This window comes from Pseudophryne corroboree, chromosome 2 (assembly GCF_028390025.1).
Source record: "Pseudophryne corroboree isolate aPseCor3 chromosome 2, aPseCor3.hap2, whole genome shotgun sequence".
NCBI classification, from domain to species: Eukaryota; Metazoa; Chordata; class Amphibia; order Anura; family Myobatrachidae; genus Pseudophryne; species Pseudophryne corroboree.
Window position 1 is genome coordinate 386,276,451 of NC_086445.1, and position 27,251 is coordinate 386,303,701.

The following is a 27,251-nucleotide window of genomic DNA, read 5'->3' on the forward strand; positions in this document are numbered from 1 at the left end:
AATGTGTTTTGATAGCCTTCCGTGCGTTCACAAACTCTACCGTAAATACTCATACCACGCGCTAATGCGCACGACCGCGAGAGCGACCATACGCAAATTGCGGCTATGCGCACGCACGACAGAACAAGTGCACGCAGGGAGGCCATCTGGGTGTAGTTTGTACGTGATGTGTGTACTGCAATATTTTTTGACTTTGACAGTCCACCCTTTGGCAGTCACCAATAACTGTCACTATCTAATCACTAAACAGAAAAATATCTATACAATATCTACAGAAGCTTTGATGATCGGAGAGAGTTGTAGGTGGGAAATGTATGACCTAGTGGGATAGTAAAAAGCATGTATGTATGAATCCATGTCTGAGGGGCATGTATCATCGTGCCGTATATGTTCTAAATAAGCTTCGAGGTATTGCGAAGTATACATTAAATCCTTCTCATCCCGTACTAAGGGTCTGTAAATGGGCCAACAAACACTACCGAGCTCTTTTCGGCTTCTTGTTAAAACAAATGGGGTGCACATTTAGTTGATAATACATGGAGGGGGAACATATGTGAGTGCTAGTATATGTGGATATCACCTGTCGACTATGTGTGTCATTAACTGAAGGTTGTAGAGATGAAGATAAGACACATATCTAAAATACATTCACATAAACATTTACATAAACATTCTTGGGTAGGGCTGATGTCTTTTCCGGATGGATGTATCTGGGCAGACGGGGAGACAAAAGAAAAACAGGTGAACGAAACAGGCCATGAAATTCATTTGCAATCCTTATCATATCACTGTCTCTATGGAAGGGTCATGAATTAAATCTGCTGCTATAACAGTACCCTTGCTCCTGAGACTCATCAACTTTGTGCCGTGCTTGCGCCGCGTCAGAATTCGAACACCCCTAAATATCAAACCAATAATTATGACGACTCCCAGGACACAAAGGAGAAACTTCCCTACACTTATAATAACATTTTGAGCCCACTCTCCTAAACCTGAGAACCAATTTCGTGGGTTCAACCATGAGACCCAGCCGGTCAGTTCATTACTCACAGTCGCCAAGGTAAGGTTGTGTTTCCTCCTGAACTCCCACTTCAACTGTAAGATATCGTCCATCTTTTGATCGATAATCTCCGTTGGGTCATCAGTGCTGTTTGTAATATACGTACAGCACTTCACCCCATATTGAGTTGCCAGAGTAACACAGTACCCACCTGTCACGGCTGTGATATAATTCAGGACCATCCTGTGCTGAATCAGTTCCTTCTTGTAAGCTTGTAACTCCCTTCCCGTATACCTGAAGGTGTCGTCATACATCTCAGTGATATTATCTATCAAGTTCGCTAGCGCATGGATATACCTATAATTTATAATTCCTCTGGCAGTACGGGTGATGTCTAATGCGAGAAGGAATTGAATCCCAGTGGATTCGTGGATCAAATCAGAGGCTGCGTGCTCTGTCCTATCTATGAGGTGTCTCTTGACGATGTGTTCATAGGGAGTATGAGTATAAGGAGCCTGAGCACTGCGGTGAACGTCTTTCATCTTATCATGGGTTATGGTCATGACCTCTGGCAGTACTCTCCCAATATAACACAATCCCTCTGAGCTCGGGGCAAGCCACTTGTACGCCTTCCTCCCACATATGAAATAGGCATCATCTGGGAGAACATAGGGGACAAAATATAACATCACCATATTACAAACTTTCCAAGTGAAGAAACCCACCCCTAGTTCTCCCATCTGCTCAGTACAAGTTTTGGGCTGGATGATATGAGCACAATACCCTGGCGATACTTTTCCAACCCACGTGGTCTTGCTTCCACGAGTATACCTATACCGAAAATACCTCCCACTGTTGGCTATTTGGCGCACAAGTTCAGAGTCTATGGGTATCCTATCAGCTCTGTGTGAAAAGGTCATTGTCTGGTTATTCCACGTCACCTCCCAATTTCCCGGCCTTCGGTAATTGGAAATATTAAAACACAATAAGGATCTATCTACATGACACCGCTGGAGCCTCAAACTAGGGGGCCTAGAAATATTGAATTTCTTGTCCACCGGTCTCCCACCCCGCAATTCGAGTACCTCATCTATTGCTAAAGGGTACGGTACTAATCCTGACTTGCTCTGACCTTGAGGTACCTGTGAGCACACCAAGCATTCTGTCTGGTTTAAGACCTTACCCACTAGTGAGTGGTAATCACTCAACGGATGACGGTCCATGTCGATATTAAGGTTGGACTGACATCTCTGGATGCACCCATCCTCAACTATATTCTCATAATTCCTATAAATACAATATTCATCAGACAATAACCCCTCACAGTGCCTCCGAACTCCCTGACTACCAGAGCGCTTACTGATGCCAGCCTTTACCAAAATGATGTGCTGATCCTGAGATCCTACAAATTCGTACTTGCCATCAGAACCCATTCCAGATCCCTGCTCGATCTCTCTGGGACCCTCACAAAAACAAACTGTCCTTATCAAAACCAGAGTTACTAATAGAACCCGAAACGCAGTCTCTTGTGATCCATTTCGTTTAGGGAAAGGAGGAAAATAAGAAGGGGAAAAGACAGGAAAATGCAGGGGGAGGTGAAGAAGAAAAAAAAATGATGATACAACCATTCTAGATCTGTGCTCGGATGCCCTTCAACAGTCCTGCCTCTCAACCTTCCCGGAACAGACACTCCAGTGATACGAGGTTCTCTACACTCTGCTCTTTGTCACGAGTTCTCTCCGGGTCAGCGGCCTTTCTGTAGGGAACATAAATCTTGCATTTAAATGTGTTTAACTGTTGTGTATTATCAGTTGTGTGAAGTAAACCATCTGTGGAAAGTGAAAAGAGAAAGGAAATAATAAAAATAAATTTTTTCAGATTTGCGTTCACCATCAGGCTGTCACGCCATCATGCATATCGGTGTCTATGCACAGTCTCCCTTCACCAGTATTCTCATTCCACACCCTTTGTGCATGACCAGGCACACTGCGTTAATATGCTGGTGAGATATACTGGATTTGGGCAGAACTCTGAAAGACCGAGTAGGCCTGTGGCGTCTGAACTGTAACCCTGTCGGTGGACGTAAGAGATGAAGAGGAAGCTTTGAAGACAAATCACATAGAGTTTAGTAACAGATAAGTTGGTAGAGGCAAAGAAGATTTTACAAAGTTTGACATCTGGATTGGGCACTAAGGGGAATGATTCTCTACTCGGTCTGCTCCCCCCCCAAAAAAAATCTATGTGTGTTATATCTCTACTGGGACTATCCCAGCCATCAATCCAGTGTCCTGTCCATTCTAAATTCATAGGGAAGCCCGGTATCTTTGAGATAATTTCCTCTACCTGTGATGGACATGTATCTAGAACAGTGAAATGCAACCTTAGTCTTCGTGGGTATCCAACATAATTCGGACTTCCTGGGCGGGAGCACGCTATATGTATACCATCTCTAACAAAACTTCTGCTAAATTAATTAGAGGTCACTTCTGCTAGAGAGAGAAGCAGAAGTTTAGAGACCTCCTCCTAACCCCAGTAAGTTCTGTCAAAAGGGTAAAGTTGCATTTATTCCATTCTTCCCATTAACCGAATCTGTGTTTTCTATATGGCTCGTGACTCCTTACTATATGTCCCTTGATCCCGTCTATGTGTTTAATAGCGTGGCTTGTTTTCTCTGTCTAGGGGTCTATATTTGGCTATGTGCTCTACTACTCTTGCAATCTCTAGCAAAATGTCCTTTATTTTTTTGTTACAAATGTAACAATTTTTCTGTCTTTTCTTACCACCAGGGTTTTTGGGGTTTAGGCTGATGAGACTGGTATAAGAGCCTGTATACTTTCAATCCCCAGCCTCTCCTCCTGCAGTTCTCCACGCCTAGCAATATTCTTCTGGTGTTCAATCGCGCACTCTCTACGACAAGCTACTGTGGCCCTCTCCAATCAGGAAAAAAAATGTTTGTACCCTGTCCCTTACTGTCTGATTGAGTCCGTCCATTAATACAGAAACAGCTACCTCCCTGTAATTCGCATCGTTCCCTGTATCTGATACCCCCATGTATCTATCTATTATTTGCAGGTTCTGATGGAAGTATTCAGATGTCATTTCATTTTCCCTCAGTTTTATGGAGAAAATTTTTCTCCACTTAACATTAATGGGGAAACACAACTCTAGTTGTCTATTAATTTGTTCTAAGTTCTCCTGATTGTTTTTTTTCAGTCATAAGACTATCCGACTCTAACCAACAATCAGTGATTCATTTTTGGGTGTCAATATTAGGGGGTAGGCACGCTTTCAAAAATATCCGCCAGTATTTGTTTGTCGGTTCATACGCATTACCCAGATCTCTGAAAAATTTCTGACATCTGGCTAAATGCTTCCGAGGGTCGGGAAATTCTGAAATGATTGATCGCAGCTCATCTCTGGGCCACGGGCAATACAGTGCATTATTCCTGGTGAGGATTATTCCCTGACTATCGGTTCCCCCATTGGGGGTTACTATTTCCAAGACAGGGTGTAATCCTACCATTCCGATCCTAATCTGTTTACTGTGAGGTGGTGTTGTCTCTGTGCAATGAACTGTCTCACACTTACCGGTAGATGTGACCTCACCAGTTCTTTCATTGGGGAATATTGTTACTGCTCTACCTGGTTGGACATGCCCCACCTGAGTTTTCTGCAGCGAGGTGACTGCTTGGAGGAGAGCTGCGATTTGGCTGGATATATTTGTTATTAAAAAAAAAAGATATAGATTCAATATATATATTACAAAGTACAGTATACCTATAGTTACAACTCATACAGTAAGCAGTTAAAACATACAGTTACATACAATTACAGTTACAGGCCAGCGATACAATTACCATTCCCTCCAATGCATCTTATGTCTCTCTCTCTCTCTGTAAATAAATACAGGAACTGGTCTGCCAGCAAGTCCATCATCCTCTTGTGACCTATAACCTTGAAAATACTAAAAAAAAAAACTAAAAAAAAACAGGATACATCTTGCAAAAAAAATAATTAGGGTTAATACATTGTTTTTACATACTACTATATTTTACGGATATACCATTGACTGTAGCCATCTTCTCCCCCGCAATGTACGGTAGTGGTGGTGCAGTCGCCATTGTTTTCCCGCTAGGTTTGGAACCCGCTGCACGAGCTAATTTCCTTTGCACATCCCCCTCTTGCTGCCATAATTTTAAACAATCATTATGTCTAATCCTTTGTTTTCTGGATTTAATCAGACATATCTTTAACCTTAAGTTCTGTAATACCTCTGGTTCAAAGCTGCTCACCTTAGGGAATGGTTCCCTATCATTGTTAGTCATACATACCCACTCATTGCATAAAACTTCTTCTGTGTGTGAACCATATTTTTCACACATGATAAACCTTGCTGAGCCTTTTGGCCACAATTCTGCCTGAACCCTGTCTAAACGTCTCTTACTTGAGCAACTGGCTCCCATATTTGTGGGTCTCTTCTAATATCTTTAAAAAATTCCTACAAACACCAAAATACTCAATATAAGTAGACGGTGGAAGTATACCTGAGCGGCTTCCACTCGGTCTCGCCCACGCTGGCCAATAAAACGATCCACTGTTGATAGCGGATCGCAATGTACCCAACTTAGGGCTCCTATCAAACCTTACACCGTAATTTATTTCGGTGGAATTCTGTTTGGAATTTTTTCCTGAGAGAGGCAGTGAAAATTTCCTTTTTGGTATCTTTCAACTGGAATTGTTTGTAGGGTGAAAAACAGAGAAATTAGATAACTATCTTTCACCCTTTCCAGTGAAGCCCACCAGGGAGATTTCCCGAAGTTATCAAAGAAAAACCCCTTTGTCTATACAATCACGTCTGCGTATGCTCTTCCACAGCGCATATGACACAATAGTATCACGTTGCTCTCTGCTGAACAAACGGACATGTGATGCAATAGCACAGCCTATAGATACTAGTTATCTATATGCCCTACGATTGCTGTAGACCACCTAGACCACTAAGAGTTGTATGGGATACCACTCAGTCCACTAAGACCACCTAGTTAATAATGCAGGGTTGCGAACCCTACGCCACCGGGCTAACCCAGTGTGTCCACCTAGACCACTTAGTTCTTGGGTTCAGTAACCACTCACTCCTGCATTCGCTCACTCAAATACACGTTATTTTTCTGTACAGAAAATTTAAATTCATTCAGATAGGCAGCTTTACCCCAGAGGCAATACAGTTTTTTTTAAACTAAATTTAGAGTAACCTGCTTTTAAAATCTGATAGTTATGTGCTATTATATTATATGTCTACTATCCCATCTTTGAACTAAACGACACTATTGTATAATTTGTACTCAGCGCCCGCATTCTTACGCACTTTGCGCAAACACGCGACCGTGCGTGTCCCTTACTTTGTCCGAGACACGTGTACCAATGTACGTACGCAATAAAACAACTCACACAATTTCTATAAATGTGAGCAATATTAACTATAATCGCTCACTTAACACGCCACACAGTTTCTTTCTGTATAAACCCTTATGCAGAACTGCGTTTGTGTCTTTACGCTTACTTCCCTAAAATACTGTTATTTCAAATTTACCTATATATTTACCTATATAGCAACAAATGTATCCTATTTCACACAGATCTATAATGACTCTAGCAATAATCAATAATTTAAATGATATGATTCAGATTGGATAGCTATCTTGCAGAACATACACTGATATAAATATACACATAATTATAATAATTATATATATATGTACCATTCATTGGTCTCCTGAGACTCCTTTACCCATTCAGTGCTTCTAATTTGCATATGAAAGCTATGTGCTTTTGCCTGCCTGTAAAAGTGGTTTTTCATTGCTAAGAAAAAGCAGTTACACAGGTTAATTTGCATTTCAATGGCTATTTTATAGCAAGCAGATTCTAACTAAATCCTAGAGGTAAAAGAAAAGAAAAAAACTTTGTTTATATCTGTGTGTAATTCTTACATCAAGTATTCATCTTACTATTAACTTTCACTAGGCCCAGCTGAAACTATTTGTAATTGACTATGGCATGGGTTAAATAAATGCATTGGTAACTCATAAATGGTGATTGATGTGACCAAGGAGAGCTGATTAATTTGGGCAGTGAAAATCAGCCATTTAGAAAAATGACCTTCCCAAAATGGCTGCTGCTCCTCCCCCTTCCACATCCATGAGGGTTACACAAAATGGTGGACAGGCCATGTGGTTAGTCCAAAATGGAGGACAGACCATGCGGCTTCCTTTGTCACAAAGAAATCACACATCATACAAGCCCCTGAAGTTTAGGCCTGAGTTAAACATAAAAACTATATCAATGCTATGCAGCAACTTTTAAATGTACTTTTAACCCTACTTAACAGATAAGCAATCCAATCTGAATCAAACACAACATGACTTATTTGAACCTTGTTTTGCAACAATGTGAGAGAGTATACAAAATTTGGGTGCCGTGTACGCTTTTTGGTGCCAAAAAAAAATTCACAGATTTTAAATAGCTTTTTTCCTGTTTACCTTTCGAGTTCTACCACCATCTCTACAAACCATACAGAGCAGACTCCATCTAATCAGCAATCAAGTAGGGTTTTCAGTGCATCCATCGACCAAGAAAAGGATACGTAGGATAACTTTCCACCCTTTGCTGATAGATTACGTCTGTTACCTGTTAGGTAATAAGTATGTGGAAAACCGGAGAGCCCCCAATTGATAATGCTGATTATCTAACAGGAATGAAAGCTATACCTTATACACACTTAGAATACACTTTACCATGGGGCCGCTGCGGCCGCTAAACCTAGTACACACGCTACGTACTCTATACACTGTTTGCGTACGGAGTTCCGTATCACTGTACGGACTTAGCGTACAAACGCCGCGCTGGGGGTACAAAGTACACACAGTGCGCGCACACCCAGAGATACACTTTAAACCTTTACAGTAATGCAATGCAATGCTATTACACTTTAAACCTTATGCAGCAATGCAGTGTGATGCTATTACACTTTAAACCTTATGCAGCAATGCAGTGTGATGCTATTACACTTTAAATCTTATGCAGCAATGCAGTGTGATGCTATTACACTTTAAACCTTAGCAGGGAAAGAAATACACGACACCAGTCTGTAGTTAAACCACTGGGTTCCGACACCACAGCGTATTATTGCTGAAAGGGGGTTACAATACAAACAATACAATACAATATAACAGAGTAAATGGCTACATTCAATGGTGAGTGGACAAGCTTGCACAACCCGGCCGGTCCCCGGTCATCTGATAGATAACTTTGTGAGTCTTGTGTGTGACCAGGCTGCAGCAGGCTTTATTTATACAATTCTTCCAAAAGCAATACAATGGATACTGTAATCCCTTTGTCCATTGGACACAGGAATGCACTTTTACAGTACAGGAGAGGTCATAGGTCGATTTGAATAGGTAGGCAATGTCTTTCCCAACTGCTCTTGTGGGTGGTCTCCTCTGGATTCCCGCCGCATACATAATGTACAGTAAATACAGTTTATCTCTATATTCTGCTCCTGCACATAACTATCCGCAGGAACATGCGATCTTCCTCAAACCAACACCGGAATGTTTCCCTTAAAATACCCTACAGCTGGATACCAAACACCACCTTGTAACCTTGTTCTGTCCCCTCCTATCCTGTAAAGGTGAATCCCTTTGTTCTGTTACCATTTAAACTGATGTTAATTTCTGATGTGGTGCTAGGAGACTATGTGTACATTGTGCACTATTTGGATTAAATATGTAATGTGTTTTGATAGCCTACCGTGCGTTCACAAACACTACCGTAAATACTCATACCATGCGCTAATGCGCAGGACCGCGGGAGCAACCATACGCAAATTGCGGATATGCGCACGCACGACAGAACAAGTGCACGCAGGGAGGCCATCTGTGTGTAGTTTGTACTGCAATATTTTTCGACTTTGACAGTTTTTACAATGTACATTAAACAGCGCATGATACACATTACTCACTAAACAGCACATAACGCTTAAAACTACAAACTTCTCAGTTAAAGCATGAAAAGCTCAGACTTTCATTTAATCCCCACGGGAATAAAACTCCCAAACGATGTATCCACTGTGCTTCTCTCTGCAGTAGAAGCCGATTACGACTGCCCCCTCTAACAGGTTTAGGTACCCAATCAATCATCCTGTATCTAATGCTAGAAACATTATGTTTAAATTCAGCAAAATGGCGTGCTACTGGATGTTCAGATTTAGTGTCAGATATAAGGGCTGCTCTAATACTAGAGTGATGCATCGACATGCGTTCCTTAAATTTAACTTGTGTCATACCTATGTAAGACAAGCCGCAATGACAAATAAATTGGTATACTACATAGATACAGTTACATGTAAGGTGATGTCTAATCAGATATTTTTTTTTACCAGAGTGAGGATGAAGGAATGTATCACCTGCGATCAAAAAGGTGCATGTTGTACAACCACATTTAAAACACCCATTCTTTTTGTTAGAAAGAAAGTGTGTGGGTTTATTACCTAAAGGGTTCCCAATATCCGTTTTAACCAAAATATCTCTTAAATTTCGTCCTCTCCTAAAGCAGGGCATAAGATTAGTATCAGAAAATGGTAAAGTGGAATCAGATTTAACAATATGCCAATGCTTTTTGACAGCTTTGTTAATTCCCGTAGAATGAGTATTAAATTGATTAACCCACGGTAACCTTTTGGTATCTTGTACAGTTCTATTTTTCTGCGACAGATGTTCACGGTTAAAATTCATAACCTTAACTTTAGTGGTTTACAGATCAGTTCTGGAGTATCCTCTTGCCATAAATTTAGTGATTAAAGAATCAATTTGCATCCCAGCCATCACATCCTCTGTATTGATACTACTATTACAATATAGTAGTTGTCAACCTATTGGTTTAAAGAAATCACTTCCCTACTCACAGATACTGATACGTCGGATGTGATTATATGTGTGTGTGTATATATATATATATATATATATATATATATATATATATATATATGTGTGTGTTATTTCGGTGTCCGTGGCACTCCCCTATAATATTATCAGCTCACTCCAGTGCAGCTGGGTGGCACGGGTTCACATTTCTTAATCCAACATTTCGGAACCTTTTATTGGGTGTCCCTTTCTTAGGGAGGTAGATAGATACTGTATATTGTGTGCGTGTGCAATGCAATATGTGTTTAGTGTCATTATTACTGCTGCAGAGGTCCCTTTTTCTGGTCTTATAGTGTCTTTTCAGTGTTATTGTGCCAAGTGTATAAAACGACTACTGCATTCATGTTCATTTACAAATCCGTGTCCTTTTAGCTTCTATCTTGCAGAGTGACAATTAATATACCGATGTAACCTATAGAGATAATTGTTAGCCAGCTTCAAATGGGCATCATAATTGTGCCTATAATTGCTCTATCATGCCTTTTGTTCTCCATTGATCTCTCAGCTATTTACCTGTGGAAATGGGCTAGCAAAGATTTTCCTTGTCAAGGTGAATACAGTGTGATGTGTAGCTCTGTAACCTTGCCAGAACACTTATTCGTATTTACTGAATCATGCCGGCCTAAGAGCAGTCATGCTGGGGGATTACAAGAGATGTTATGATTTATGATTCAAGGGCTAAAGGGTCCCATAAAATGACTGGCTAATCACACGCTTTTCAAAGCTCAGCGTAGCGTAGCAACAGAATAAGCCAAGTCATTGGAGCATGGCAATTTAGCTTCACTTAGCTAGAACATTAGACACTAATTGAAAGAAATGTTTATTTCTTACTTATTGGCTGCTAGCTTAGGAAGAGCAGAACAACATAAAACAGTACAATGTTCCATGCATGGTTCTCTGAACAAACTACTTTTTTGTAAAAAAAAAAAAATATATATATATATACACACAAACATGTCCATCACTCAGCAACCGCATGTAGGATTGAACAGAACCAGCACTGCACGCAGACCCTTTACTCTCTTTGGCATATGGCACTTTAGCTGGTTATTCCCCTGATGAAGGTCTGAAACCGAAAATGGCTGTTTGGGATGCCACCCATGCCATGCTTCTGCTGCACCATGATGAGTATATGCTGGATCTTATCAAGTCTCTACAATTAAATTGCCTGTTGAAATATAGAATAGTCTGCTGGTCCTGTTCAAACCTACATGCGGTTGCTGAGGGATGGACATGTTTTGATTTATAACCGGACACCTGAAATTTGCTTTGAGAGTGTCAGTGCGGCTTCCTGGGACTTTGTTCTGTGTTAATAAATAAATATATATATAAATAAATATATATATATATATATATTTATTTTAAATTTCGTGGCGCAGTAAGACTGCCAATCTGTAATGTGTCCCTTCCCTTCCCTTAGTCACTAGAAGAAGTGTGTGATCTGCTGCATGCTGCACCTTTCCAGAACATTCTGCCCAGAGTTCATGTTAAAGGTATGTCACTATGTGAAGGCTTTCCCTAGTCACCTGTACCCCACAATTTTGGTATAATATATTTAATTACATTTAGTTTGGGGACTCACCCACACAAAAGGGGAAACAACGAAACATCTTTAACTTTTGGCCTCATACAACAGATAATGTGATTGGGACAGAGGAGGGAGGGTGGTTGCAAGATGAGATGCAAACCATGGAATCAGTGGGGGCTATATTCATTGTACTGGAGCTGAAATGTATAAATGCCCTATTTCGTGCCGCCGTAGTAGTTGTGATGGTGATGTGGGGAAATGACCAGTGTTGTAGGGGTGTGTTCTGTGCAGGGGGCACGGCCTGCCCTGCCGGATGTGGCTAACTGGGGGAAAATAGTGAATAAATGAACATTCTAGCCTCCCTCTCGTCAACCTGCTGCTGACTTTAAAAAAAAATAAAACACCAGAGCAAACATACAGCAACTACAAGTTGCATTCTGCTCTAGAGCTGCAGCTCCACCTGCACCATTGTTAAACCAGCCCTACATGGAATAATAAAATCCGTCCACATACTGCATGTAAGCTTTTGGTATATATTATAATAGTTGCTGTTGTATTTTCTAGAGAGAATTTATTCTGCATTTTAGCATGTAATTTGCTGCCAGTTTGGTCTTCTGTACCCCTTGCTCACATTTGCCCTCTTTGTCTCTTCTGTTGACTCCTCGTGTCGTCCTCTCCACATGCTTCTGCCTCTGTTATCCTGCACAGGTCTATCTGTAGCAGGAAGCACAGAAGCATGGGAGACTTCCTCATTAGTTTTCATCATTATGCTCTAATGTCCTTCTACAACTGTTCTACAGAAACATTTTGTACTGTGGAAGGCTTCTCCTGCTTTGCTTGCAGTGACGTGAGATAGTGCCTTTCGGTCTAATAATTATTTGCTAGAATAGATTTCACCCGCAATCCATATTGGGGCATCAGGTGGCCTGGAAGCTGAGAAAAGAGCCTGCACTTGAAGGTTGAGGACTGAATTCTAATAAAAATAGTGATTACCACAAAGGCTACCAGCGGAGGGACTTTTTCTTGTTGCGTCAGTGATTTTTGTTTTTATATCTTTACTTCAGAGGGGGAACGCCTAGAAGCCAAGATGAAAAGACTGGAATCAAAATATGCTCCCCTCCACTTGGTGCCTCTCATAGAGAGACTAGGCACCCCTCAGGTATGGTCCAGCTGCATGCAACATTGTCATATACTTGTATTCCAACATTCCCCATAAATATTATCATACTGAAATTATATATTCTAATCATATATTCTATTTATGCAAATAGTCTGCTTGCAGTCCGCGCCACCTCCTAATAATGCCATTACTTGTTTTCTCCCCTCCCCATAATACCTTTTGCTCCTCCCAGAGCTCTCCTGATCAACCTAATACACTAGCTTTGGGGCAGGACTGTGACATCATTGGGAATGGGATAGGATTAAGATTTGCAATAGGCTTTTATGCTAATGATGCTTTCTTTTCACAGCAAATTGCCATAGCAAGGGAAGGGGACTTGCTGACTAAAGAAAGACTTTGCTGTGGCCTCTCCATGTTTGAAGTGATTCTTACCAGAGTGCGCACTTTCCTAGATGATCCTATTTGGCGTGGGCCGCTTCCCAGCAATGGTGTGATGCATGTGGATGAGTGTGTGGAGTTCCATCGCCTCTGGAGTGCTATGCAGTTTGTCTACTGCATCCCAGTGGGTGCCCATGAGTTCACTGTAGAGTGAGTGTCACTCATGCCTTATAGCTTTTAATGAAAGGATGACTTTATGGGCCTGTGTCTATAAATGTAAATCTCCCTTAGAAAGCCATTTATTCTATGTTATAATGAAAATTCTAATCAGTTGTTAGGAAAATATTTTGATATACAGCTAGGTACTGTACATGAAGCACTAAGAACAATGACTAAACAGGAAACGTACATAGACAGAAAAATGCAACTGAATACACAAGAGGAGATGTACAGATATAGGCGGCACAGATACAGACAACATCGGCTTACAAATACATTGTTCACGTTTCATTATTTTCTGATATTGCAGGCAATGCTTTGGTGATGGACTGCACTGGGCTGGTTGTATGCTCATTGTACTGCTGGGGCAACACCGCCGGTTTGATGTCTTAGACTTCTGCTATCATCTACTGAAAGTGCAGAAACATGATGGCAAGGATGAAGTCATAAAGAATGTGGTAAGTAAAGAGCTGAGAATCTAGCTGCAGCAAAATACAGTATGTTTATGTGCCCATTGCAGCACTATAATTGTAGTTCAGGAAGAATGTAGTATAGACAGCCAAATGGCTCTTCATACCATCAGTTATAATAATCCTCACACAGCAAGCTATGTGGTCACTCCTCCCAAACACTATTACCCCTAAGCACTGGTTTGTTCTGTTATGCAGATGGACCACAAATGCCAACCATCTGCTGCTGCTTTCACAGCACAGTCCTTAGTGTGTTCAGGCATCACCACAGACCACTTGCTTAGGTCTGTTCTTCAGTGAGGTCAAGAGCTACCTTGCATAGGATACCTAGAGTTACATTTTTAGGTTATAATCGATGCATCACTTTAGGAAGGATTGAGAGTAGTTGATGATCTTGGTGCTAGGCAGATAAATTGTTTTTCTCTAACGTCCTAAGTGGATGCTGGGGACTCCGTAAGGACCATGGGGAATAGCGGCTCCGCAGGAGACTGGGCACATCTAAAGAAAGCTTTAGGACTATCTGGTGTGCACTGGCTCCTCCCCCTATGACCCTCCTCCAAGCCTCAGTTAGATCTCTGTGCCCGAACGAGAAGGGTGCACACTAGGGGCTCTCCTGAGCTTCTTAGTGAAAGTTTTAGTTTAGGTTTTTTATTTTCAGTGAGACCTGCTGGCAACAGGCTCACTGCATCGAGGGACTAAGGGGAGAAGAAGCGAACTCACCTGCGTGCAGAGTGGATTGGGCTTCTTAGGCTACTGGACATTAGCTCCAGAGGGACGATCACAGGCCCAGCTTGGATGGGTCCCAGAGCCGCGCCGCCGGCCCCCTTACAGAGCCAGAAGGCAGAAGAGGTCCAGAAAATCGGCGGCAGAAGACGTCCTGTCTTCAACAAGGTAGCGCACAGCACTGCAGCTGTGCGCCATTGCTCTCAGCACACTTCACACTTCGGTCACTGAGGGTGCAGGGCGCTGGGGGGGGGGCGCCCTGAGACGCAATAAAAACACCTTGGATGGCAAAAAATACATCACATATAGCTCCTGGGCTATATGGATGCATTTAACCCCTGCCAGAATACATAGGAAAACGGGAGATAAGGCCGCCGATAAGGGGGCGGAGCCTATCTCCTCAGCACACTGGCGCCATTTTCCCTCACAGCTCCGTTGGAGGGAAGCTCCCTGGCTCTCCCCTGCAGTAACTACACTACAGAAAGGGTTAAAAAAGAGAGGGGGGCACTAATTAGGCGCAGTATTAACTATACAGCAGCTATAAGGGGAAAAACACTTATATAAGGTTATCCCTGTATATATATAGCGCTCTGGTGTGTGCTGGCAAACTCTCCCTCTGTCTCCCCAAAGGGCTAGTGGGGTCCTGTCCTCTATCAGAGCATTCCCTGTGTGTGTGCTGTATGTCGGTACTTTTGTGTCGACATGTATGAGGAGAAAAATGATGTGGAGACAGAGCAGATTGCCTGTAATAGTGATGTCACCCCCTAGGGGGTCGACACCTGAGTGGATGAACTGTTGGAAGGAATTACGTGACAGTGTCAGCTCTGTATAAAAGACAGTGGTTGACATGAGACAGCCGGCTACTCAGCTTGTGCCTGTCCAGACGTCTCATAGGCCGTCAGGGGCTCTAAAGCGCCCGTTACCTCAGATGGCAGATATAGACGCCGACACGGATACTGACTCCAGTGTCGACGGTGAAGAGACGAATGTGACTTCCAGTAGGGCCACACGTTACATGATTGAGGCAATGAAAAATGTTTTACACATTTCTGATAATACGAGTACCACCAAAAAGGGGTATTATGTTCGGTGAGGAAAAACTACCTGTAGTTTTCCTGAATCTGAGAAATTAAATGAGGTGTGTGATGATGCGTGGGTTTCCCCCGATAACAACTGATAATTTCTAAAATGTTATTGGCATTATATCCTTTCCCGCCAGAGGTTAGGGTGCGTTGGGAAACACCCCCTAGGGTGGATAAAGCGCTCACACGCTTGTAAGGGCTCTACCTTCACCTGAGATGGCCGCCCTTAAGGATCCTGCTGATAGAAAGCAGGAGGGTATCCTAAAAGGTATTTACACACATACTGGTGTTATACTGCGACCAGCAATCGCCTCAGCCTGGATGTGCAGTGCTGGGTTGGCGTGGTCGTATTCCCTGACTGAAAATATTGATACCCTAGATAGGGACAGTATATTTTTGCCTATAGAGCATTTAAAAGATGCATTTCTATATATGCGTGATGCACAGCGGAATATTTGCCGACTGGCATCAAGTCTAAGCGCGTTGTCCATTTCTACCAGTAGAGGGTTATGGACACGTCAGTGGTCAGGTGATGCGTATTCCAAACGGCATTTGGAAGTATTGCTTTATTAAGGGGAGGAGTTATTTGGGGTCGGTCTTTCAGACCTGGTGGCCACGGCAACAGTCTTTTCGTGGACAAGCGGGTAAAAGGTTCCTCATTTCTGCCCCGTGACAGAGGGAGAGGAAAAAGGCTGCAGAAATCAGCCAGTTCCCAGGAACAGAAACCCTCTCCCGCCTCTGCCAAGCCCTCAGTATACGCTGGGGCTTTACAAGCAGAATCAGGCACGGTGGGGGGCCCGTCTCAATGAATTTCAGCGCGCAGTGGGCTCACTCGCAAGTAGACCCCTGGATCCTTCAGGTGATATCTCAGGGGTACAAATTAGAATTCGAGACGTCTCCCCCTCGCCGTTTCCTAAAGTCGGCTTTACCGATGTCTCCTTCTGACAGGGAGACAGTTTTGGAAGCCATTCACAAGCTGTATTCCCAGCAGGTGATAATCAAGATACCCCTCCTGCAACAGGGAACGGGGTATTATTCCACACTGTTGTGGTACCGAAGCCGGACGGCTCGGTGAGACCGATTCTAAATCTAAAATCTTTGAATACTTACATACAGAGGTTCAAATTCAAGATTGAGTCACTCAGAGCAGTGATTGCGAACCTGGAAGAAGGGGACTACATGATTTCTCGGGACATCAAGGATGCTTACCTTCTTGTCAAAATTTACCCTTCTCACCAAGGGTACCTCAGGTTTATGGTACAGAACTGTCACTATCAGTTCAGACGCTGCCGTATGGATGGTCCACGGCACCCCGGGTCTTTACCAAGGTAATGGCCGAAATGATGATATTCCTTCGAAGGAAGTGAATTTTAGTTATCCCTTACTTGGACAATTCCCTGATAAGGGTAAGATCCAGGGAACAGTTGGAGGTCGGTGTAGCACTATCTCAGGTAGTGTTGCGGCAGCACGATTGGATTCTCAATATTCCAAAATCGCACCTGGTTCCGACGACGTGTCTTCTGTTCCTAGGGATGATCCTGGACACAGTCCAGAAAAAGGTGTTTCTCCCGGAGGAGAAAGCCAGGGAGTTATCCGAGCTAGTCAGGAACCTCCTAAAACCGAGCCAAGTCTCAGTGCATCAATGCACAAGGGTTCTGGGTAACATGGTGGCTTCCTACGAAGCAATCCCATTCGGCAGATTCCACGCAAGAACTTTCCAGTGGGACCTGCTGGACAAATGGTCCGGGTCGCATCTTCAGATGCATCAGCGGATAACCCTGTCACCAAGGACAAGGGTGTCCCTCCTGTGGTGGTTGCAGAGTGCTCATCTTCTAGAGGGCCGCAGATTAGGCATTCAGGACTGGGTCCTGGTGACCACGGATGCCAGCCTGCGAGGCTGGGGAGCAGTCACACAGGGAAGGAATATCCAGGGCTTATGGTCAAGCCTGGAGACATCACTTCACATAAATATCCTGAAGCTAAGGGACATTTACAATGCTCTAAGCTTAGCAAGACCTCTGCTTCAAGGTCAGCCGGTGTTGATCCAGTCGGACAACATCACGGCAGTCACCCACGTAAACAGACAGGGTGGCACAAGAAGCAGGAGGGCAATGGCAGAAGCTGCAAGGATTCTTCGCTGGGCGGAAAATCATGTGATAGCACTGTCAGCAGTATTCATTCCGGGAGTGGACAACTGGGAAGCAGACTTCCTCAGCACGACCTCCACCCGGGAGAGTGGGGACTTCACCCAGAAGTCTTCCACATGATTAAAAACTCGACAGGTATTGCAACAGGTCCAGGGACCCTCAGGCAATAAGCTGTAGACGCTCTGGTAACACCGTGGGTGTACCAGTCAGGGTATGTGTTCCCTCCTCTGCCTCTCATACCCAAGGTACTGAGATTGATAAGATGGAGAGGAGTAAGCACTATATTCGTGGTTCCAGATTGGCCAAGAAGGACTTGGTAACCGGAACTTCAAGAGATGCTCACGGAGGATCCGTGGCCTCTACCTCTAAGAAGGGACCTGCTCCAGCAAGGACCCTGTCTGTTCCAAGACTTACCGCGGCTGCGTTTGACGGCATGGCGGTTGAACGCCGGATCCTGAAGGAAAAAAGGCATTCCGGATGAAGTCATCCCTATCCTGATCAAAGCCAGGAAGGATGTAACCGCAAAAACATTATCACCGCAATTGGCGAAAATATGTTGCGTGGTGCGAGGCCAGTAAGGCCCGACGGAGGAAATTCAACTGGGTCGATTCCTACATTTCCTGCAAACAGGAGTGTCTATGGGCCTGAAATTGGGGTCCATTAAGGTTCAAATTTTGGCCCTGTAAATTTTCTTCCAAAAAGAACTAGCTTCAGTCCCTGAAGTTCAGACGTTTGTAAAAGGGGTACTGCATATACAGCCTCCTTTTGTGTCTCCAGTGGCACTTTGGGATCTCAATGTAGTTTTGGGTTCCAAAAGTCACATTGGTTTGAACCACTTAAATCTGTGGAGTTAAAATATCTCACATGAATAGTGGTCATGCTGTTGGCCCTGGCCTGGGCCAGGCGCGTGTCAGAATTGGCGGCTTTATCCTGAAAAAGCCCTTATCTGATTTTCCATTCGGACAGGGCGGAATTGAGGACTCGTCCTCAGTTTCTCCCCAAGGTGGTTTCAGCGTTTCACATGAACCAACCTATTTGTGGTGCCTGCGGCTACTAGGGACTTGGAGGCCTCCAAGTTGCTAGACGTTGTCAGTGCCCTGAAAATATATGTTTCCAGGACGGCTGGAGTCAGGAAATCTGACTCGCTGTTTATCCTGTATGCACCCAACAAGCTGGGTGCTCCTGCTTCTAAGCAGACTATTGCTCGTTGGATTTGTAGTACAATTCAGCTTGCACATTCTGTGGCAGGCCTGCCACAGCCAAAAATCTGTAAATGCCCACTCCACAAGGAAGGTGGGCTCATCTTGGGCGGCTGCCCGAGGGGTCTCGGCTTTACAACTTTGCCGAGCAGCTACTTGGTCAGGAGCAAATACGTTTGTAAAATTCTACAAAATTGATATCCTGGCTGAGGAGGACCTGGAGTTCTCTCATTTGGTGCTGCAGAGTCATCCGCACTCTCCCGCCCGTTTGGGAGCTTTGGTATAATCCCCATGGTCCTTACGGAGTCCCCAGCATCCACTTAGGACGTTAGAGAAAATAAGAATTTACTTACCGATAATTCTATTTCTCATAGTCCGTAGTGGATGCTGGGTGCCCATCCCAAGTGCGGATTGTCTGCAATACTTGTACATAGTTATTGTTACAAAAATCGGGTTATTATTGTTGTGAGCCATCTTTCAGAGGCTCCTCTGTTATCATGCTGTTAACTGGGTTCAGATCACAGGTTATACGGTGTGATTGGTGTGGCTGGTATGAGTCTTACCCGGGATTCAAAATCCTTCCTTATTGTGTACGCTCGTCCGGGCACAGTATCCTAACTGAGGCTTGGAGGAGGGTCATAGGGGGAGGAGCCAGTGCACACCAGATTGTCCTAAAGCTTTCTTTAGATGTGCCCAGTCTCCTGCGGAGCTGCTATTCCCCATGGTCCTTACGGAGTCCCCAGCATCCACTACGGACTATGAGAAATAGAATTATCGGTAAGTAAATTCTTATTATTACAGAATAGCCATGTGCTTGGGTATTTCAGTTTTTGTTCTGGTGACTGAATATTACTCAATATAGCTATTGCTATTCAAAAATTCCTGCAAAGAAACTACCCAGTAATAAATGTCCACTATCTTATAAATGTCACCTTATGAAAGTTATTTTGCTCTGCCTGCTCCTGCTATGAATATTTCTCTTACGTCCTAGAGGATGCTGGGGGCTCTGTAAGGACCATGGGGTATAGATGGGCTCCGCAGGAGACATGGGCACTATAAAGAACTTTCGAATGGGTGTGCACTGGCTCCTCCCTCTATGCCCCTCCTCCAGACCTCAGTTAGATCCTGTCCCCAGAGGAGACTGGGTGCATTACAGGGGAGCTCTCCTGAGTTTCTCTGAAAAAAAGAATTTTGTTAGGTTTTTTATTTTCAGGGAGCACTACTGGCAACAGGCTCCCTGCATCGTGGGACTGAGGAGAGAGAAGCAGCCTACTTAAGTGATAGGCTCTGCTTCTTAGGCGCTGCTTCTTAGGCTACTGGACACCATTCGCTCCAGAGGGTCGGAACTCAGGTCTCACCCTAGCCGTTCGTCCCGGAGCCGCGCCGCCGTCCTCGCAGAGCCGGAAGATAGAAGCCGGGTGAGTATTAGAAGAAAGAAGACTTCAAAGGCGGCAGAAGACTTCACTTCTTCTCTGAGGTAACGCTGCGCGCCATTGCTCCCACACACTGCAGGCACGGATGGGTGCAGGGGGGGGGGGGGGGGGGGGCGGGGCGCCCTGGGCAGCAATAATAAACCTCTAAAACTGGCTAATATATTATATAGGCTGCGGAGGCAGTAGATATACAATCCCCCGCCAGTGTTTGCAAATTTGTGTGGGACCGAAGCCCGCCGCTGAGGGGCCGGAGCTTGGTACCACAGCACTAACCTGCGCCATTTTCTCCACGGTACACTGCAGAGGCGCTGGCTCCCCGGACTCTCCCCTGCTGAACACAGTGACAGAGGGCAAAAAGAGAGGGGGGGCACTTATAATTGACGCAGTGAGTGTATATTGTCATATATATATATATATATATATATATATATATATATATATATATATATATATATATATATAATTTTTTTTTTTTTTTTTTTTTTTTTTTTTTTTTCCCAGTGTCAGTTGGCGCTGGGTGTGTGCTGGCATACTCTCTCTCTGTCTCTCCAAAGGGCCTTATTGGGGAACTGTCTCCAGATAGAAATTTCCCTGAGTATGTGGGGGTGTCGGTACGTGTGTGTCGGCATGTCTGAAGCGGAAGGCTCTTCTAGGGAGGAGGTGGAGCAGATGATTGTGGTGTCTCCGTCGGCAACGCAGACACCTGACTGGTTGGATATATGGAATGTTTTAAATGCAAATGTGGCTTTATTACATAAGAGGTTGGACAAAGCAGAGTCCAGAGATAAAGCAGGGAGTCAATCCATGGCTTTAACTGTATCACAGGGCCCTTCTGGGTCGCAGAAACGCCCACTGTCCCAAGTAGCAGACACTGATACCGACACGGAGTCTGACTCCAGTGTCGACTACGATGATGCGAGGTTACACCCAAAGGTGGCCAAAAGTATTCATTATATGATTATTGCAATTAAAGATGTTTTGCATATCACAGATGTGTCCCTGACACGAGGGTACACATGTTTAAAGAAAAGAAACCTGAGGTAACTTTCCCCCATCTCATGAGCTGAATTAGTTATTTGAAAAAGCTTGGGAGACTCCAGACAAGAAACTGCAGATTCCCAAGAGAATTCTTATGGCGTATCCTTTCCCGGCTAAGGACAGTGTACGGTGGGAATCCTCGCCCAGAGTAGACAAGGCGTTAACGCGCTTGTCCAAAAAGGTGGCGCTGCCGTCTCCAGATACAGCAGCCCTCAGTGATCCTGCTGATCGCAGGCAGGAAACTACTTTGAAGTCTATTTATACACATATGGGTGCCTTGCTCAGACCGGCAATAGCGTCGGCTTGGGTTTGTAGCGCTGTAGCAGCTTGGACAGATACCATGTCAGCTGACCCTGGATAGGGATACCATTTTATTTACCTTGGGTCACATTAAAGACGCAGTCCTATATATGAGAGATGCTCAGAGAGACGTTGGCCTGCTGGGTTCGAGATCCAACGCCATGGCGATTTCTGCCAGGCGAGCCCTGTGGACCCGCCAATGGACGGGTGATGCCGACTCAAAGAGGCATATGGAGGTTTTGCCTTACAAGGGTGAGGACTTATTTGGGGAAGGTCTCACGGACCTGGTTTCCACGGCTACTGCAGGTAAATCTACTTTTTTACCTTATGTTTCCTCACAGCAAAAGAAAACGCCACAATATCAGATGCAGTCCTTTCGGTCGCATAAGTCCAGAAGAGGTTGGGGATCTTCCTTTCTCACCAGAGGTAAAGGTAGAGGGAAAAAACTGCCGGCTACAGCTAGTTCCCAGGAGCAGAAGTCCTCCCCGGCTTCTACTAAATCCATCGCATGACGCTGGGGCTCCACTGAGGGAGTCCGCCCTGGTGGGGGCACGTCTTCGACTCTTCAGCCACGTCTGGGTTCAATCAGAGGTGGGTCCCTGGGCAATGGAAATTGTATCCCAGGGTTACAAGCTGGAATTCGAAGAAGTGCCTCCTCGCCGGTTTTTCAAATCAGCCTTACCAGCTTCTTCCCCAGCAAGGGAGGTAGTTTTAGCTGCAATTCAAAAACTGTGTCATCAACAAGTGGTTGTCAAGGTTCCCCTACTTCAACAGGGGAAGGGGTACTATTCAACCCTGTTTGTGGTCCCGAAACCGCATGGCTCGGTCAGACCCATTCTGAATTTAAAATCCCTAAACCTGTACTTGAAAAGGTTCAAATTCAAGATGGAATCGCTCAGGGCAGTTATCGCCAGCCTGGAAGGGGGTGATTTTATGGTATCACTAGACATAAAGGATGCATACCTTCATGTCCCCATATATCCGCCTCATCAGGCGTACCTGAGATTCGCTGTACAGGACTGTCATTACCAGTTTCAGACGTTGCCGTTTGGGCTTTCCACGGCCCCGAGGATTTTCACCAAGGTAATGGCGGAAATGATGGTGCTCCTGCACAGGCAGGGAGTCACAATTATCCGTACTTGGACGATCTCCTGATAAAAGCGAGATCGAGAGAACAATTGCTGAAAAGCGTGTCGCTCTCCCTAAGCGTGCTGCAGCAACACGGCTGGATTCTCAATCTACCAAAGTCACAGTTGGTTCCAACGACCCGGTTGACTTTCTTGGGCATGATTCTAGACACGGAACAAAAGAGGGTTTTTCTCCTGGTGGAAAAAGCCCAGGAACTCCAGAACTTGGTCGGGGACCTGTTGAAACCGAAAAGTGTGTCGGTCCATCACTGCACGCGAGTTCTGGGGAAAATGGTGGCGTCTTACGAGGCCATTCCCTTCGGCAGGTTCCATGCAAGGACTTTTCAGTGGGACCTTCTGGACAAGTGGTCCGGGTCCCATCTACACATTCATTAAAAGATCAGCCTGTCCCCCAGGGCCAGGGTGTCTCTCCTGTGGTGGCTGCAGAGTGCTCACTTTCTAGAGGGTCGCAGGTTCGGCATTCAGGACTGGGTTCTGGTGACCACGGACGCGAGCCTCCGAGGATGGGGAGCAGTCGCACAAGGAAGAAACTTCCAGGGACTATGGTCAAGCCAGGAGGCTTGTCTACACATCAACGTACTGGAATTGAGGGCCATATACAACGGCCTGCGCCAGGCAGAGAATCTTCTTCGCGATCTACCCGTTCTGATTCAGTCGGACAACGTCACAGCCGTAGCTCATGTAAACCGCCAAGGCAGAACAAGAAGCAGAGTGGCAATGGCGTAAGCCACCAGGATTCTTCGCTGGGCGGAAAATCATGTAAGCGCTTTGACAGCAGTCCTCATTCCGGGAGTGGACAACTGGGAAGCAGATTTCCTCAGCAGACACGATCTCCATCCAGGGGAGTGGGGACTTCATCAAGAAGCCTTTGCAGAGATAACAGGTCTGTGGGGGCTTCCGCAAATAGACATGATGGCGTCACGTCTCAACAAGAAGCTGCGGAGGTATTGTGCCAGGTCAAGGGACCGTCAGGCAGTAGCAGGTGATGCCGTGGGTGTTTCAGTCGGTCTATGTGTTCCCTCCTCTTCCATTCATCTCAAAGATATTGAGAATCATAAGAAGAAAAAGAGTGCAGGCAATACTCATTGTTCCAGATTGGCCTCGAAGGGCCTGGTATTCGGATCTTCAGGAAATGCTCACAGAAGATCTGTGGCCTCTTTCTCTCAGAGAGGACCTGTTGCAACAGGGGCCCTGTCTGTTCCAAGACTTACCGCGGCTGCGTTTGACGGCATGGTGGTTGAACGCCGAATCATAGCTGGGAAGGGCATTCCGGAAGAAGTCATCCCTGCTCTGATAAGGGCTAGGAAGGAGGTGACGGTGAAGCATTATCACCGTATCTGGAGGAAGTACGTATCTTGGTGTGAAACCAAGAATGTTCCTGTGGAAGTTTTCCATCTGGGCCGTTTTCTCCGCTTTCTGCAGACAGGAGTGGATATGGGCCTAAAATTAGGCTCCATTAAGGTACAGATTTCGGCCCTATCAATTTCTTTCAGAAGGAATTGGCTTTTCTCCGAGAAGTCCAGACTTGTAAAGGGAGTGCTGCACATACAGCCTCCCTTTGTGCCTCCAGTGGCACCATGGGACCTTAACGTGGTGTTACAGTTCCTGAAATCTCACTGTCTCACAAAAGCCCCTAACTGATTTTTCATGTGGATAGAGCAGAATTGCGGACTCGTCCTCAATTTTTGCCTAAGGTGGTTTCATATGAACCAACCTATTGTGGTGCCTGTGGCTACGAGTGACTTGGAGGATTCCAAGTCCCTGGATGTAGTCAGGGCCTTGAAAATTTATGTAGCCATGACGGCTCGGGTTAGGAAAACAGAGGCTCTGTTTGTCCTGTATGCTGCCAACAAGGTTGGCGCTCCTGCTTCTAAGCAGGCTATTGCTCGCTGGATCTGTAACACGATTCAGCAGGCTCATTCTACGGCTGGATTGCCGTTACCAAATTCAGTAAAGGCCCATTCCACTAGGAAGGTGGGCTCCTCTTGGGCGGCTGCCCGAGGCGTCTCGGCATTACAGCTTTGCAGAGCGGCAACTTTCTTCGGGGTCAAACACTTTTGATAAATTCTACAAGTTTGATACCTTGGCTGATGAGGGCCTACTGTTTGCTCAATCGGTGCTGCAGAGTCATCCGCACTCTCCCGCCCGGTCTGGAGCTTTGGTATAATCCCCATGGTCCTTACGGAGTCCCCAGCATCCTCTAGGACGTAAGAGAAAATAAAATTTTAAACCTACCGGTAAAACTTTTTCTCCTAGTCCGTATAGGATGCTGGGCGCCCGTCCCAGTGCGGACTAAATTCTGCAAGACTTATATATAGTTATTGCTTACATAAGGGTTATGTTACAGTTTTGATCAGTCTCTGACTGATGCTGTTTGTTTCATACTGTTGACTGGTTCGTATATTCCAGGTTATACGGTGTGGATGGTGTGGGCTGGTATGAATCTTGCCCTTGGATTAACAAAATCCTTTCCTCGTACTGTCCGTCTCCTCTGGGCACAGTTTCTCTAACAGAGGTCTGGAGGAGGGGCATAGAGGGAGGAGCCAGTGCACACCCATTCTAAAGTTCTTTATAGTGCCCATGTCTCCTGCGGAGCCCGTTTATACCCCATGGTCCTTACGGAGTCCCCAGCATCCTCTACGGACTAGGAGAAAAATATTTACCGGTAGGTTTAAAATCGTATTTTTTTTCTAGATACTGAAGCATGCCTTTTCCGCTAGCCACATTTATCAAGACGCTGCTTCATCCAACGTTTGTGTAAATAAAGGGGGGTATTCACGGAGCAATCGCTGCTTAAAATCTTCGCAATCTGACTAGATTGCTTAGATTTTAAGCCTGATCGCTCCATGTGTACCCCCTACAGCGATAGCGATGCGCAGCCCCACGCATCGCTATCGCTAGATTGGCCTGCCATGCAGGCCAATCTAGCAGGTCGCTCATTTCACCTGCTGGGTGAAATGAGTGGCCCCCCGTCTCCCCCCGCATGCTCGGCACACATCGCGCTGTGCTGAGCGGCGGGAGAGATGTGTGCTGAGCGGTTCGCTCAGCACACATCTTTCCCGCATCGGCCAGTGAGTACTGGCCTTTAGGCATGGCCAGGAAGTTACCATGTGGACTACATAACCATCCTAGTCCATATCACAATGATCTTTCTACAGATCAACAGATATAAATGTAGATCCCTATTTGACAGTAGGGAGATATATGTACTTCAATTTCTAAAATACATGGCGTTTTATGTATAAAATATACCAGTGTCATTTTCAGGAGAAGTATTTGTGACCATGAGGGACAGTCAGAAATTGCCTGGGATGTATATACTGTATGTGATGATAATGTAGCATAACAAGTTCAACAATTATTTTGATTTCATTCTTGTAGCCCTTGAAGAAAATGGTAGAACGTATCCGTAAGTTCCAGATTCTCAATGATGAAATATTTACCATCTTGGACAAGTACTTGAAGTCAGGAGATGGAGAGAATACACCAGTAGAACATGTGCGATGCTTCCAGCCCCCCATCCACCAGTCACTGGCCAGCAACTGAGGCTCCACTCACTGTATTATATGCTTTACATTGCCATTATACTGTATTCTCTGGTAGAGACTGCAAATAAGCAGCCATATTTTTTATTCTTTTTTGCAGTAGATAAACATTATATTAATGAAAACAAAATGTTGAAATGACAAGAGGGATAGCACAATGTGTGATCTTTATAGAAGCCTCTGTGCTACAATCATGTTTTTGCATTAAGCGGCTGCAATATAAATTATGTTCCCAATAAGAGTTCCTGCTGTATAACACTACTGGTCACACTGATTATCTTTTAAAAAATAATTTTTTTACATTTTGGGATAAAGATACAGTTTATGTAATTAAGGGGTTCTTAAGACTTTTTAATAGCAATTTCTCTCACTTGTAAAAATGTAATCTCTAATAATTAAGACTTTCCTGTCAAATTTGCAATAAACATTTATATTAACATACAGCTGAACTTTAAAGTATTTTATTTGTTGTTTCTGCGCAATTCCATCACCTGTAATCTATAAAACTGGCTATCAATGCTGCAAAATTACAACTGATATATATAGGAACCATCAGTATCATGCTTGGTTGAAAATGCAGCCAGTCTATGGGCTTAATTCAGATCTGATCGCAGCAGCAAATTTGTTAGCAGTTGGGCAAAACCATTTGCACTGCAGGGGGGGGGGATATAACGTGCAGAGAGAGTTAGGTTTGGGTCCCCCACCCAAACTGAAATCTAAATTGCAGTGTAAAAATAAAGCAGCCAGTATTTACCCTGCACAGAAACCAAATAACCCACGCAAATCTAACTCTCTCTGCACATGTTATATCTGCCCCCCCCTGCAGTGCACATGGTTTTGCCCAACTGCTAACAAATTTGCTGTTGCGATCAGATATGAATTAGGCCCAGTGGTACATCTCTCATTATAATGCTCTCATTCTGGATCTGGTTAAGCATTGATG

At 44.6% G+C, this 27,251-nt stretch overlaps 1 protein-coding gene across 6 annotated transcripts in view; it reads left to right on the forward strand.

Moving 5' to 3' along the window:
• The window catches only part of CYFIP1 (cytoplasmic FMR1 interacting protein 1), a 414,017-nt gene extending 387,268 nt beyond the window's left edge, over positions 1-26,749 (forward strand). For all 6 annotated transcript variants that reach the window (XM_063953279.1, XM_063953277.1, XM_063953278.1 and 3 more), the window contains exons 27-31: positions 11,399-11,471; positions 12,571-12,665; positions 12,976-13,214; positions 13,534-13,681; positions 26,145-26,749. In XM_063953279.1, coding sequence (XP_063809349.1) covers positions 11,399-11,471; positions 12,571-12,665; positions 12,976-13,214; positions 13,534-13,681; positions 26,145-26,309 — 720 coding nt within the window. In that variant the 3' untranslated portion in view covers positions 26,310-26,749. The remainder of the gene's footprint in view (positions 1-11,398; positions 11,472-12,570; positions 12,666-12,975; positions 13,215-13,533; positions 13,682-26,144) is intronic.
• The last annotated feature ends 502 nt before the right edge of the window (positions 26,750-27,251 follow it).